At 49.4% G+C, this 15,152-nt stretch overlaps 1 protein-coding gene across 1 annotated transcript; it reads left to right on the top strand.

Annotated features, from left to right (window-relative positions):
- Positions 1–13,830: 13,830 nt before the first annotated feature.
- LOC135375501 (uncharacterized) lies at positions 13,831–14,934 on the top strand. Its single transcript, XM_064608192.1, has one exon. It carries the CDS (start codon positions 13,831–13,833, stop codon positions 14,932–14,934), a length of 1,104 nt encoding a protein of 367 aa, XP_064464262.1.
- Positions 14,935–15,152: the final 218 nt, after the last annotated feature.

Genomic DNA, 15,152 nt, shown 5'->3' on the forward strand with positions numbered 1-15,152 from the left:
GTAAAACAATTATTCTTTTCTTGCACCTTTTTCTTACACTCAATCAGCCTAAATAACTGCATTACGTGTAGCAACAGATCTTCAAAAGAAAAATGAAAAGGAGGAACCACCTAAAACTCCTTGAACTCCGTCCCTATGTATAGATGAACAAGATAAAATGAAATGAACTTGACTTGACTGCTTCCCTGACAGGTGCACATTAACGAGGTTTACATTTGGTTATTTTGTATCACTTAAAGGGTTGTTGTTTGTAATGTGCGGTACATGGAAACAGTGATGACTAGTTTGACAGAAGTGAAGCTTCCAATAATGCGTAAGCCTTGGTGGTACGGGAAGCTTTGAAATGTCTAGACAGCAGCTGAGTTTGGCATGCTGCACATGGTTCTGTCCTCTAGCTGTCTTTTTAGCGATGGCTCATTTCAAACGCTATACATATGTTGTAAACCAGAAAGCTTGCTATGCACACCACAATAATGCTGTATTTTACAGTTGAACATCGGACTGGGCTGCTGGTTCGGAAAGCACAACGGACAAGAGTGCTTGACCAAGACAAGGACTCCATCTTCTTGAGGGAGGGTAGGGTTGTGATATAGGGGACGGAGACCATTAAGAAACGAACAGTGACTGGCCAGCTGTCAAACCGGCTGAAAGGAAACGGAGTCGGCCAGGTGGGCCCAGGTCTGACGCCAAAAAAGCTTAATGTTTTGAAAGGTATTGCACATTGCCATTTTCTTTGCTATTAATAGCTGTAACTTCATTATCACTCTACTTCTAGCGGCCTACCGTATCAGCCTGGAACAGATGGGGGGGGGAGACAAAGACGGAAATAGACGAGAATATGAAAAATGGCAGAGCGACCTTGAATGACAAAATAAAAAGTTTGAAGAAGTACTTGCTGTTGTCAGGTTTGCATCATTGTGTGACACTCACCAACAGCACTGAGCGGTGGGCGACTGTAGTCGAACAGGAGGTAACTCCAGGGGTCCCCAGGCTATGTGGAAACCCCAGCACCTGGAGTTACCCCAGGCCTTAGGGCAACTCAGAGACCTGGGGTTCCCCTAGGGTCATAATACCTTAGGACCCTACACCTTGAGGTAACCCTAGGAATATTTTCTGATAGGGCTGTTCAGCTTGGTGGTTGTGGGCCACACTTCATTCGGTGAATTTCCTCACTAATCGTCATTGTTTATCTGTTGTGCTTCTGCAGGTAGTTGCAAAACATTTCGAAAGAAATTCCAGTGGGCAGATGTTCTGAGGAACTTGCAACAGGCCTCGTGAAGCCTACAGCCTCCTTTTGCGAAACTTTGTAGAAGAGCGCAGAAAAGTGCCCCATGACACGCGAGCCCAAATCGAAAGTTACCTGCTGACGTATCGGTACGTACAAACGCCCACCACCCTTCTGTCACGAAATGTATCACGGTCAGTTAGAGTTGACTTGCATAACATACCTGTATCATTACGAGGAATAATACAATAACGATTCTGACGACAATACGTGGTAATGTCTTCAATATAACGGATGTATGCCTCTCTCACTGCATATTTAACAGTTTTCTTGTATTCGACATCTACTATGGTGACATTATGAGGTGTTCTCCAGGTGACATCATGATAACCAGGAATTGCACTCTGGAATAACGCACACACACATGATGAACTGGAAAGTGCATCTTTCTAGCCCAACGCACACACACACACACATACGAAGGGCAATAGTGACGATGGGCCTACCTACTAGAATAAGGTGGAGCTGCTTTTACTGAAATTCCTGTGCTTACAGATTTTCGCGGAATCAAGTATATGGAAACCTGTTGAAAAACAGGTATGGGGTAAAGGATAGTACCCGTGTAGATGGATACACTATAGTTATTTTACTGCCATTTATGGCGAGATTCTGTTGATGGGCTGGTAGAAAACGGCGGAAACGACGTATCCGACCTTGGAATTTGTGTACCGCTCGTGTACGTTTAACATCATGGAATTAATATGAGACGTATGAATGTGGGCTTCTTTTATACACAGCTCACTAAGACCTACGTACCAGAGAAAGAGTAACGAAGCATATACTGTTCTTCGTGGGATTGGCGACCCCAGCGAAACATGGGAAGAGCTGACGAAGACCTCGGAGGACTTGCAGAACGGAACACCAGGGTCCTACCTTATACTTGAGAGCAGAAACCCTCCTTTGCTGGCCTTCTGTTCGCTGCTGGACCTCGCCATACTCCACAGCTCTCACCGCTGGGATTGCGACGACACGCTCTCCTACAAACCAGCAATGTTTTGTCAGTTGTATTCAATACATGGATTCGTACGGGGCGAAGCTGTCCCGCTAGTGGTGGGACTACTTCCAGACAAGACGTCGGCAACATACAGTACAGGGCCTTCTTCCAAACCGTGCGAGACGCATTCGAAAGGAGGCACGCGTGTGCACAAGTACAAAAAATGTGCACGCAAAAATGGAGCCCCATGAAGCCCACTATGCTCGTTTACCTCTATGCACTATATATATATATATATATATATATATATATATATATATATATATATATATATTCTTTCCCTTTTTTCAGGTAATATTTGCTTACTCACTTGTAACAACATGATGTTTTGCTGTAAGTATACTGCAACCCATCATGCTGTTGTCACGAATTTATTCAGAGGAATGGTACAGTTGGCGCAATTTCTGGCGGAAGAGGTTATTTTGACTTCGAGGTGGGCGCTATGGGAGCATTGTATTCGGTTTTCCCGTGTCTGCAACAATAAAAGGCTGCCTGTTCCATTTTGCACAGTGCCTCCAAAGAAAAATGCGAGAGCGTGGGCTCAAGGTAGTTACATGAATTTGTCCATTTCATGAACCATAGGATGTGTGTCACATACCATAAGTACCTCAATTGTACGCTTTCCGGTGCAGGCGTTATACTGTGGAGCTGGAGCGTACGCTGCAGAGCCTTTAGATGATGCCAGGGATTTCTGCGAGGCTGTGCAGCGCTGAGCCTCCTTCCTCCAAGGCTAGTTCAGGCTCACTGGGCGTTATCGTTGGTCCAATCAAGACCCCGCCTCCCTGACCCCAGGACGGAAGCAGCCATGGCCCTTTTTGCCGAATGTTTTCAGCGGCACTAGTTAGCAAATGTCCATCTTTGGAATTTCCTTGACGACGACGACGATATCCGCGCCAACAACCACGCGGAGGGATGGTACAACCCCTACGTGTGAAATTCTATAGTCAGCCATGGATGTCGCTTTCGAAGCTCCTAGTTGAATTTCAATGCGACATACATGATACGAATGAGGTAAGTTTTCTCTCTCTGTACAGCCCGATCACATACACAAACAATAGACAAAATACAGAAATGGAGGGAATGAACATGTTTCAAAACTTAAATTTACCACTCTATTTCCAGGTTCGTATTAGAAAGTTGGTCAACTAAGCGGAGCCAAACCACCGCCGCAGGATTTACGCGCAGAACAATGCTGCGACACAGGTAGCTCGTCACTGGTTCTCGTGGAGTTACTGATGCTACACATCGGGAGATATGACACTAGAAGTGCCGTTCACAACCATCATGGACCAATTCGCGCACATTATCAATTCGTATTTGCAGCGTGTGTCACGTCTTCTTGGCTGTGATTAGTAAGCAGGTTCAACTGCACTGTTTCAGGTAGAATTGATTCATGAGGACGCTACGTAAATATCTACATATAATCCCAAAGCCCCAGCAGCTGCCCGTAACCCATTCCATAGGATTCCACCCCACTTCACGCTAAATAGGAAAATGCTGCATGCCCCCGCCTTTCGGTGGATATGAGCATTCGGATGTTCTGGACGTTTTGTGCTTATGAGCAGCTTCTCTCCTCCTGCTCGTTCCCACCAAACGCTCAAAACCGCCAACTCTTTTTCGGTGCCTATGGGCGTTTGGAGGTTTTGAGCATTTGTTGCTTATGAGGCACAACCATCAATCCCATACTATTCTTGTAGTACAATCCATTCAAAAACGAGTCATAGGCGGCAGTAAGAACAGTAAGAATAATCTGCGCACCTCCAGCTAGATTACAGCAGTGCGCATTCGTCCCCGTGGACGGTTGCGCGGAAAACATCATGCTGCTGAAGACGATCATGGTCGAAGCGAAGAGGAAAGGGATGTAAACAACGAGATTTGGCCGAGGCAGACCAACAATTAGGGACGACACACTTTTCCCTGAGTTGTTTACATAGGAAAGGGATATCATTATTCCTGGCCATAATGGACCTCACTAAAGCTTTCGATCGCGTGACAAGGGACGCCATCTTTGCAGCAGCAGCCGAGGCCGAACTCTCCGCGGACTTCATTAACTACATGAAGGACTTGTACAGGATGCGCTGACCCTACTCCGAATTGGGGCTTCTACTCGTCTTGTACAGCCGACGACGGGCGTTAGGCTGGGTGACCATTTGTTTCCTATATTATACAATATTGTGCTTGACGGCGTCCTGAGAAAGGGCGACTACGGTACTGGGTTCAACATAGGCGAGTGTACCCTAGACACGATGGCCTTCGCTGACGATCTGGTCTTTATCTCTTCAACCCCGATTGGCCTCCAACATCGGCTGAATGAGGCGTCCAGATTCCTGGCTTCCCGGGGACTCGACATGAACCCCTCCAAGTCCTTCACCGTTGCCATGGCGTACTCCGGGCGTGACAAGAAGTCAAAGATTTACACCTCCACCTTTAACGTCGTGGGACACGTGATACCTGCGACTGGACCAGAATTCTCCTGGAGGTACCTGGAAGTAACTTTTACACTGACGGGACGACCAACACCTCCCATCCATGAAATGGACACATTACTGAAGCGGGCACAGAAAGCCCCCCTTAAGCCCCAACAGCGCCTCGTGGTACTCACGTACTACCTGATACCCCGACTCTACCATCGTCTTGTCCTAGGACACTGGTCACGTCAGCTCTTGGAACGACTAGATGTGAACATCAGGGCTGCTGTTCGTCGCTGCATCAAGTTACCCCATGACACTCCCGGTGGTTAATTCCACGCGCCAGTGGCTTACGGCGACCTGTGGGATCCCCTCCATGAGAACCAGTGTTACCTTCCTGCAACGGGCCAGGATGCTGCGCCTCCGTGACTCTACGCATCCTGCTATGCGGGAGGCCGTAAAAACACCACGTGTGGCTGAGGCGCTGCGAAGGGCGGAGGCTGCTTCCACTGATGACGGAGGGCTCCTGAGATCAGCGTTGGCGATCAAGAAGTTCTGGAGCAGAAGACGCTACTTGACGAATTATGGCAAGGCCCTGACCGATGCCCCCCTGGTGCCCTACGCCCACTCCTGGGTGGGCGAGGGCTCCTGGGTGCTACAAGGAAAATAATACATAGACGTCCTGAAGGTGAGGGTGAACGCTCTGCCGTGCCGCACGAGGGCGGGTCGTGGGGCGGTGTCCGAGCGGGGATGTCGAGCTGGATGTCGATCAGAAGAGACCCTGGCTCACGTCCTCCAGACCTGTCATCGCGCCCACGGAGCTCCGACCCGCAGTCATGACAACATTGTGCGGTATGTGGCCAAGAGGCTCGACGAAGTTGGATGGAGTACATCAGTAAAACCCATCTTCCGCGTTGCTGAGGGAACACTCAAGCCGGACCTGGTGGCAAGAAGAGAAGGCCAGGCCGTTATCCTCGACGCCCAGGTTGTGCAGAGGCACCGGGATTGCCGTCGAGCTGGCCCATGCCCCCAAGGTTTTCAACTATGGAAGATCCAACCTCTGCGATCAAGTGGCTGGGACCGGCCCTGAACCCCAGGTGTCTAGCGCCACATTGTCCTTCAGAGGGGTGTGGGCGAAAGCTAGCGCCGACACTCTCCTTGACTTGGGGTTAAGCAAGAAGGACATTGCAATGATCACGCTCATAGGACTCCAGGGAAGCGTGCGATCTTATAAGCTTTTTGGGAGAATGACCGCTGTGGCCCCCCACCGGTGAAGAAGGTGCAGGCTCCCGAGACACGCAGTTTTCCGCCCTTTTGTCACTTATTTTTGGGCGGTTTGCTAATGGTACATCTTCCCTTAATAAATATATATTTGTTCAGAAGAATAGCTGAATGACACAAAGGACGACCAAATAACATTCCCACAATATTCTTGTAATACAATCCATTCAAAAACGAGTCATAGGCGCCAGTAAGAATAATCTGCTTTCAAAGTTCGACCAAGTATAATTCCCGCTATGTTTTTTTAATACAATCCATTCAAAAACGAGTCATAGGCGCAAGTAGGATTAAGCTGCTTTCTGGAGCAGAAGACTCTACTTGACGAATTATGGCAAGGCCCTGCCCGATGCCCCCCTGGTGCCCTACGCGCACTCCTGGGTGGGCGAGGGCACCTGATTGCTTCGGCCCCTGGGGCTAGGTGAGCTCTCAGTTGTGTGCTGTCCGCATTGCTACCGCTTGTGTATCCGCTACCCCACCTCCACGTGGTAGGGGCTGGGCTCATCCTTGTGGCGAGTCTAACGGGGCTCTGCGGTACACCCCCCTTGGCTCGCTCTGAAGTGGCCGGGAGAAAATTGTGTTGAGCTCGAGTGTGCTTCCCTGTTTCCTTCAAGCGTCAGCCGAGTTGCTGAAGCTCTCAACCCGAACCCACCTGTTGCGGTACGGCCTCAACGATGTTCCAGTGCTCCTGTGGAAGAAACTTTACCACAAAGCGTGACCGTAGCGTTCACATGACCCATGCTGGTCATACGCCGGTGCTATCTACTGGGGAGGAGGACCAGGTTCCTCACGCTGCTGAAGGACAGCCGAATGACGAAGTCATCTTGCCCTTCACTTGTCCCCACTGTGGACGGAGCTTTGCCTCATCTATCGGATTGGGACTGCACTGCTTTTTCCGGGACGGTCACTTGATAGTATCAAATCCTATAGGAAACAAGTCGCCTACAGGTCTTTATTGGAGGAGTTGTCTGCCCATCCTCAGCAGCGACCCGTGGGTCCATCAGGTGGACTGGATACTGAAGTCGAATCCCAATCCGCTGCGGCGGCTAGAATCCAGAAGGACCAATCCGAGGGTGGGTCAGTGAGGGGTGGGAGTACTAAATAAGCGATCCTTATGGCCCTAAGAGAAAGATTAGAGAGATGCCCACCTGAGGGATCCCAGAGTCACAGGCTTTGGGACATCGCTAGATCGGCAGTTGATGGTCATCGGTTCGACACCCCTTTGAACGACTATATCCGGGAGGTCTTCTTCCGGGACACTCAACCCTCAAGAAGGAACCCCAGGCCCCCAGCTGGAAACCAGTACAGACACCTGAGTAGAAGGAAACGTAAACGTCGCGAGTATGCGAGGATGCAGGAGCTTTACAAACATCGGCAAGCTGAGTGTATACGACGTATCCTCGATGGTCCCAGTGATGCTTCTGTCCGAGACCCTAGAGGTCTTTTGGAAGGTTGGAAGGAAGTGATGGAAGGAGCGGCTCCTCAGGTGGCGTCTGAGGACGGCGTGTCGACTCGCCGTATTATTGATCCCTTTGGACCCGTATCGGCCCAGGAGGTACATCAGGCACAGGCTAAAACGAGAAGTGAGCCAGGCCCGGATCGGCTGACGCCTCAAGGAAGACACCTGTATTGATTCTGCAGACTCTACTTGCCCTCTTTATGCCAAGTGGAAAGCCGCCCCTCTGTCTTCTGGGTGCAAGTACCATCTCCATCCCTAAATGTCCTCAAGCTGCGGAGATGAAAGACTTTCGTCCCATCACGGTTGGTCCTGTTCTATTGAGGCTGTTTCATAAGGTGTTGGCTCGTCATTTGTCTACCCTGGTGGATTTCGATGTTCGCCAACGGGCCTTTCAATTACTGGATGGCTGCTGTGAAAATATGCTTCTCCTATCGACGGTACTTCATGAAGCCAAGACGAAGTGGAGACCCCTCTACATGGCGAGCGTGGATCTGAAACGCGCTTTTGATAGTGCCTCTGTTCAGGCCATTTTGGGGGCGGGACGGCGACGTTGTCTTGCAGATGACTTCCTGAGCTATCTTGAATATTCTTACAGGAATAGTTCCACGGTCCTGTCAATCATGAGGGAAGCGGTGCTCGCAAAACCGTCTAAAGGCGTACGGCAAGGTGATCCCCTTTCCCCCATCCTCTTCAACTTGGTGATGGATGGGTTATTGAAAGGTGGGTAGGGGGGTGTCGCCTTCAGAAGCGGCGACCTTGGGATTGATGCGCTCGCATTCGCTGATGGATTACTCCTTTCCGCTTCAACTGCGGCGGGTCTGCAGGATCGCCTCCACGAGGCCAACTCCTTTTTCTCAAGCAAAGGGTTGGAAATAAATACGACGAAATTCTTCACTCTTTCCATAGTGCCTTCTGACAGGGATGCCAAGGTCAAGTGTGTGGACCTGGCTTTCTACGTAAATGGCGAGGCCCTTCCGACTTTTCAAACTGCTAACGTATGGCGCTATCTGGGAGTGCGCTATTCCCTGAAGGGCGAGAAAAACCTCTTTCTTTGGTGCATGAAGTTGGTATACTCCTGGCTAGACTGCAGAAAGCCCCTCTTAAACCGCAACAGCGCTTGGACGCTTTGCGTCACTATCTTCTTCCCCGGCTGTACTACAAGTTGGTGTTGGGGCCATGGAACGGCGGCCTACTATGCAAGCTGGACACCGCTGTAAGGGCCTCTATTTGGAGATGGCTAAGACTTCCACATGATACCCTCGTGGGGTATATCTACGCCCACGTCGCCGAGGGTGGGTTGGGGGTCCCTTCTTTAAGAACCTCCATCCCCTACCTTACCTACGAGAGGTTGTCTCGACTGTCGCTCTCGTCCTCGGGCATTGGGAAGATGGCGGCCACCTGTACGCTGATGAAGAATACAACGGTGCATGACCTACGCTGCACAAACTTCAAGGGACATGGCCTCACCACCAAGAAGAGGGCCCTTTCCTACTGGTCATCGACTCCACACACGTCGAACGATGGCCGACCGTTGCGGGGCTGCTCGATGGTGCATGCTGCCCAGCGTTTCATGGCTGTGGGAACGATGCTCCTTCTTGGCAGTGAGTTCCTCGACATAAATAAGTTACGGATGAATGCCCTGCCAACGCTGGCCAGAACCAAGTGAGGCAGGGGCACGTGGACGATGTGTAGAGCGGGGTGGGGCAAGAACGAACTTTGTCGCACGTCCTTCAACAATGTCATCGAACTCACCATGCTAGGATCAGAAGACATAACAATCTGGTCAGATTTGTGTCACAGCGCCTATTACAGCTATAGTGGCATGTGAAAGTTGAGCCCCGGCAACGAGCTTCTAATGGAGAGACCTACGTCCCGGACATCGTGGCCTACAAGGACCAGACCACCGTCGTCATCGACGCCCAAGTGGTTGGGCTGCCCATAGAACTGGCTCATGCGAGTAAAGTGCGCGATTATTGTGTGTCCCCTGTGCTCGTGTTTGTGAAAGGTGACCGTATAGAAAGCCCCAGTGACGATAGACACATAGAAACATATAGAAACATCAGTGACATCAGTGATATAGAAACATCAATGACGATAAACTACTGCGGCGTCTGGTCGAAGACTAGTGCGGGTAGTCTCTTGGACTTTGGCCTAACAACACAGGACTCAAAACTCATGACTGTGTGCTGCCTGCAAGGTGGTTTGAGATGTTTTAGGATATGCAATAGAATTCTGTAATCCGATTCCATAAAGGGCGCTGAGCATTGCTTGAGTGTTTGACGTTTTTGCGTTGTATGAAAAATTGTGGCACTAATAATGTCACTAATAATGTCTACAGTTGTACTGATTACTCAAGCGTCATGAAACAGGCAACGGTAGCAGCTAAAATCGCACAAGTGCGGCTTCCGTAACATCACAGGTGCACAAAGCATGACAGAAACATGGCGAGCGAGTAGCAGACGACAAAACAGGAAAACCTAACGCAGCACTGCCTAGCTTTGGGTTGTGCACGCAACTCCGAACAGTTATCCCACCAGTTCGAAAAAAAGACTGTTTCAGGTAGCCGAGATGACTAAAATGATTAAGCAGATGACGTAACTGCGGACAAGTTCACTGGAGGCACAGTTTTCGTTTTCAAAATTTCACTGTACTCCAATTGCTGCTGCTACGTACCCATCCACCATCTACCCATAATATGCAATTTTTAGAGTTCAGGAAGTTTGTCAAACGTAATAACTATCATGTTCATAGTACAGAAAATTAGCACCGGCATGGCTTTAGCCGTTTTAGCCCGTCTCTCAACTACAAATGTTTATGTACACTAGCGCCGCGCGAACACGCTGCGTCGTTTACCTCGGGCAAAGTCGAGCGTCTCGAAGCGCGGGCAATGCGGGTGTGCGTTTCGTTCGTGAGCTGGACGCTTGTACATGTGCGCCTCATGGCAACTATTCAACTGCATTAACAACACGTCGCATTACAACGTAAGTCTACTTTTACAATTCCCTGAGATTGTCGTGCCTCTGACGGATCATGTGTGCCACTGATTGACAGTGCAATGACGACCACATCAACTGACCTGGGGGCTTAATCGCTTCATCGTCGTTACGGTCGTTACAAGCTAACGAGTGGTAGGGAAATTCAAAAAGGTGGGCACGTGACACATTGCGCGTGACGTGTACCACGGCCTTCACGTATCGCGCGAAGAGCTCCGTGCACGCGTTTTATCACGTGCCCACCTTTTTAAATTTCCCGCCCGCCTTTTTGAATTTCCCGCCACCCGTTAGCTTGTAACGACCGTAACGACGATGAAGCCCCCTGGTCGGTCAGGTCCGAGGACGCTGCAGTAACTGTGACTGCTCGGGGTACCTTTTCTTATGACAAGTGCCCTCCTGGTTGGTGCATGATGTGTGGCCACCCGTTTGCGGACCACGGCGTTATAGGTACTCTTGTTTATCAAGCCGTTTGGTTTTCCGTTCCGGATCTGCGTTGCAGCGTTCTTTCCGATCAGTGTCAGCGATCGCTTATTTTAATTTCTCTATCTCATCGGGTCACGAGGTATTCGACCATCTTTATTCCTAACAATCTCAGTGCCATTGAAATGCTCACGCGTCAAGTAAGGTGCGTAATGACTAGGTCACGTGTTTTTAGGCACTAGAGACGCCCGGAACAGGCAAGCGTTTAGGCTCTCAAAAACTCTAAATAGGCAAATATAGGCGCGTTAATAATTAGCGTATTTGCCCGTCATGTTGGCCATTTTCAGATAACATGAGACAGTTGAGGTCAATTTTCAATTTTCCAAGCTTGCAACTCTTCCTGTTTGCCCGAAAATAGACGTTTATAGAGCACAGAAAGATGGAAAAAGGCACTTGCCGGACAGAAATGAAAACAATAAAAACAAAAAAGGAACTAATTTAAGCTTGGAAAAAGCCGTTTTAGGTATTTGCAGGCATTTTATGCAACTGCCAGAGACAATTTCCAGACCCTACCTGTGGGCATTTGTCGGATGACACAAAACGGTTATGGGCTCCGGGACAGGGATAATAGATTCTTTTAGCTTTTATGATGCAATTGTAGGGTGCCTAGCAGCTCTGCATGCCTTCCTAAAGGACAAAAAAAGGGGGCCTATAAGACACCATAACCAGGAAAACGGCGATTATAAGACAGAACCGGAGATAGGCATTGTTGATACCAAGTCGAGAAGAGACGCGACTAGTTACGATGATGTTTATTTCCAGAATGAATAACGCTTGCGACGGATGATAGTCAAGATGTGATGTGCGAGACATGCGCTCAGTTGTGTTGTACTCATGATGATCATGATATGTCCGTTGCATTAGCAACAGACTGCGGACCGGCAACGTCATGCTGTTGTATCCCAAGTGGGTACAGCGACCTGCTAGCGCGTCTAGTCACATGCCCAGTAGACGTTCGCACTGTATATGACCGTACCGTCCCATCTTGTCCCTTGTGTCCGGATTGAATGCGGACCAGAGGCCAGAACATCCTTGGCTTTCTTTCTTCTGAAATCACGACGTCGCCTGGCGACATAGTTTTTCCCCCTGTTTTGTTTGCACTGGTTGGCTGAGCGGAGCTCCATGAAGTAACGCCTCTGCCACCTTCTCCATGCTGCTCGGAGCAATGTTGCACGTTTCTGCCATGTGCGATGGATGGGTTCCGTCTCCTCTGTTGTCATCTCTGGAGGCACTATGGTAAGGCGTCTCCCTGTGATTAACTCCGCTGGTGTTAGCGGAAGAATCTCACGTGGTTCATCGTACACGTAAGAAAGCGGTCGAGAATTAATGACGGCTTCCACCTCTGCTACGATTGACACCAGGTCTTCATACGTCAATGATTTTCGGCCGGTGGTTTTCGTCAATGCCTGTTTCGCAGACCTTATCAATCTTTCATAGAATCCACCCCACCACGGTGCATTTGTAGGAATGAACTTCCAGCTCACGCTGTTGGTCCCAAGGCAGTCCAGCAGTTCATCGTCTCGTATACGTCGCCATAATGCAGAGTGTTCCTTGTTGCATCTTTTGAAAGTGGGTGCGTTGTCGCTGTATATCACTCTAGGCATCCCTCGCCGTGCGAAGAATCTTCATACTACGTGAACGAGGCTTGCTACCGACATGTCGTGGGAAACTTCTAGATGGACAGCCCTTACGACAGCACAAGTAAACATGGCAATGTACATTTTCGCGTTGCGTTGATGACTGTGCGTGTCTCTGACGTATAGAGGTCCTTTAAAATCCACTCTTACAACAGTAAATGGATGGCACTGTTGCACTCTGTCAGCAGGAAGTGGTCGCGTGTTCTCAGACGTTTTTGTCTGGTTGAATCTCCTGCAAACGGTGCACCTATGAAGAACGTTCTTCACCACCTGCCTTCCTCGAAGTATCCAATAGTTTTCCCTGAGCTTTGCAAGAGTGTCTGCTACTCCTCCATGCATGACCCTTCGGTGAGCTTGCTCGACGAGTAATGAGACGTAGTGAGCATCTCGTGGCATGATTATGGGGTGCTTTTTATCGAACGTAAGATTTGCCATCTGTAACCTCCTTTCAATCCTCAATATGCCGTTCTCATCAAGAAACGATCTGTACTTCTGCATGAAGTATCGTTTTTATAGTGATTTCGCGGCGTTCGGGGTTTGATATTCCTCAGGGAAAGCTGTGACTTGTACATGTCGGAGCCAATAGTTCTTAGCGTTTTCAATCTCTTCCGTACTAAGTGGTCCGTCGATAGAAGCCCCTTTACAGTTTCCACAAAATCTCTTTATCCACGCTGTTACTCTGTGGAGTTTATTTAGTGAGCTGAAGTTCGTGCAGCAAGTAGCTTCTTCCGCTGGCGCCGTCGTTGTTGCAAGTGATCTTTGCTGATGTTTCGCTTCTTCCCGGCAGCTTGGTGCTTCGAAGCACTGTTCAGGCCATGCTTGTTCGTCTGTCTGTCGTCTGAGCCAATTAGGGCCGTTCCACCACTTGTCGTTGGTCGTCAGTGTAGTCAGTCGAACACCTCGAGTGAGCATGTCCGCGGCGTTTTCGGTCCCAGGACAGTGCCTCCATTGTGTTGGCTTCGTCTAGTTCTTGACTTCGTTAACTCTCCTTCGGACGTACTCCTTCCAATTCTCGCTCTTACCGTGTAGCCAATACAGTACGATTGTCGAGTCAGTCCAGAAGAAAACCTGTTTGATGCTTGGGAATGCGTCCATCAACATTCTTGAAATTTTCACAGCTACAACAGCGGCTTGGAGTTCCAACCTTGGAAGCGTCTGCTTCTTGACTGGTGCTACCCTGGCCTTTGCCAGCACTATGTTTGAAGAAGCGTCCGATCCGTTTGAAGAAGAGTCCGATGTTTTAATAACCAGGTACGCAACGGCGCCATACTCCTTGCAACTTGCGTCACAGAAAACATGCAACGATACATTCTTCGTCCACATGCCGTAGTACCTGTTGATCTTGATCTCGGTAAGGTACTGTATACCACCTTTCCCAACTCTCCTGTAGGTCCGCCGGAAAAGGCATTCCTCCAAATACTCATCCACAAAAGAGACCGAGATGCCCTGCGATTCCTCTGGTATCAAGCTATGCCCACAGGAGTGGACGATAAGCTGGAAATATGGCGAATGACGAGAGTCACGTTCGGGACTGGTCCTAGCACATTCATGTTGGCGGCGACACTGAAGAAACTGCTGAGAGAGTCCGAAGTGGACTATCCGGAAACAACAAGACTGTTGAACGATTGTACGTATGTCGATGATTTTATATCTGTTGCTGACTGCGAGGAAGGCGCTATCAACGTGTACAACGAGGTGAAGAATATAATGCCGAAGGGAAGCATGAACATGCGGAAATGGGCCTCCAACTCAGCACGGCTGAACGCTTTGTACGTGCAGGACCCGGAGGAAGTCTCTCCCTTCGCTGGAGATTCCCGCGTGATAAAGGTTCTGGGAATGAAGTGGGATACGGAACAGGACTCCCTCTTTTACAATGCTACCAACCTTCTCCAAGGTGGAAGGCCTGCTGTATGGACGAAGAGGAAGGTGTTGCAGAGGGCTCAAAGCATATACGACCCGCTAGGTTTGATGTCACCGTATACGATCGCTGCAAGGATCTACATGCAAAAAATGTGGCAACAAAGATTCACTTGGGACCAACCTATTCCGGCGGACCTACAGGAGAGTTGGGAAAGGTGGTATGAAGACTTACAGTACCTTACCGAGATCAAGTTCAACAGGTATTACGGCATGTGGCCGAAGAATGTACCGTTGCATGTTTTCTGTGACGCAAGTTACAACGCGTATGGCGCCGTAGCGTACCTGGTTATTAAAACATCGGACTCTTCTTCAAACGGATCGGACGCTTCTTCAAACAGTGCTGGCAAAGGCCAGGGTAGCACCAGTCAAGAAGCAGACGCTTCCAAGGTTGGAACTCCAAGCCGCTGTTGTAGCTGTGAAAATTTCAAGAATGTTGATGGACGCATTCCCAAGCATCAAACAGGTTTTCTTCTGGACTGACTCGACAATCGTACTGTATTGGGTACACGGTAAGAGCGAGAATTGGAAGGAGTACGTTCGAAGGAGAGTTAACGAAGGCAAGAACTACGGAAGCTTGGAAGAAGTTACTTGGGACCCCTGCGTTGGGGTCCCTTCTGCATTATATTCTTCACCTCGTTGCACACGTTGATAGCGCCTTCCTCGCAGTCAGCACGAGATATAAAATCATCGACATACGT

This window comes from Ornithodoros turicata, unplaced genomic scaffold (genome assembly GCF_037126465.1).
Source record: "Ornithodoros turicata isolate Travis unplaced genomic scaffold, ASM3712646v1 ctg00000882.1, whole genome shotgun sequence".
NCBI classification, from domain to species: domain Eukaryota; kingdom Metazoa; phylum Arthropoda; class Arachnida; order Ixodida; family Argasidae; genus Ornithodoros; species Ornithodoros turicata.

Excerpts from the sequence above, each read along its gene's own strand:
- LOC135375501 (XM_064608192.1), top strand. The coding sequence starts at position 13,831 with ATGCAACGATACATTCTTCGTCCACATGCCGTAGTACCTGTTGATCTT.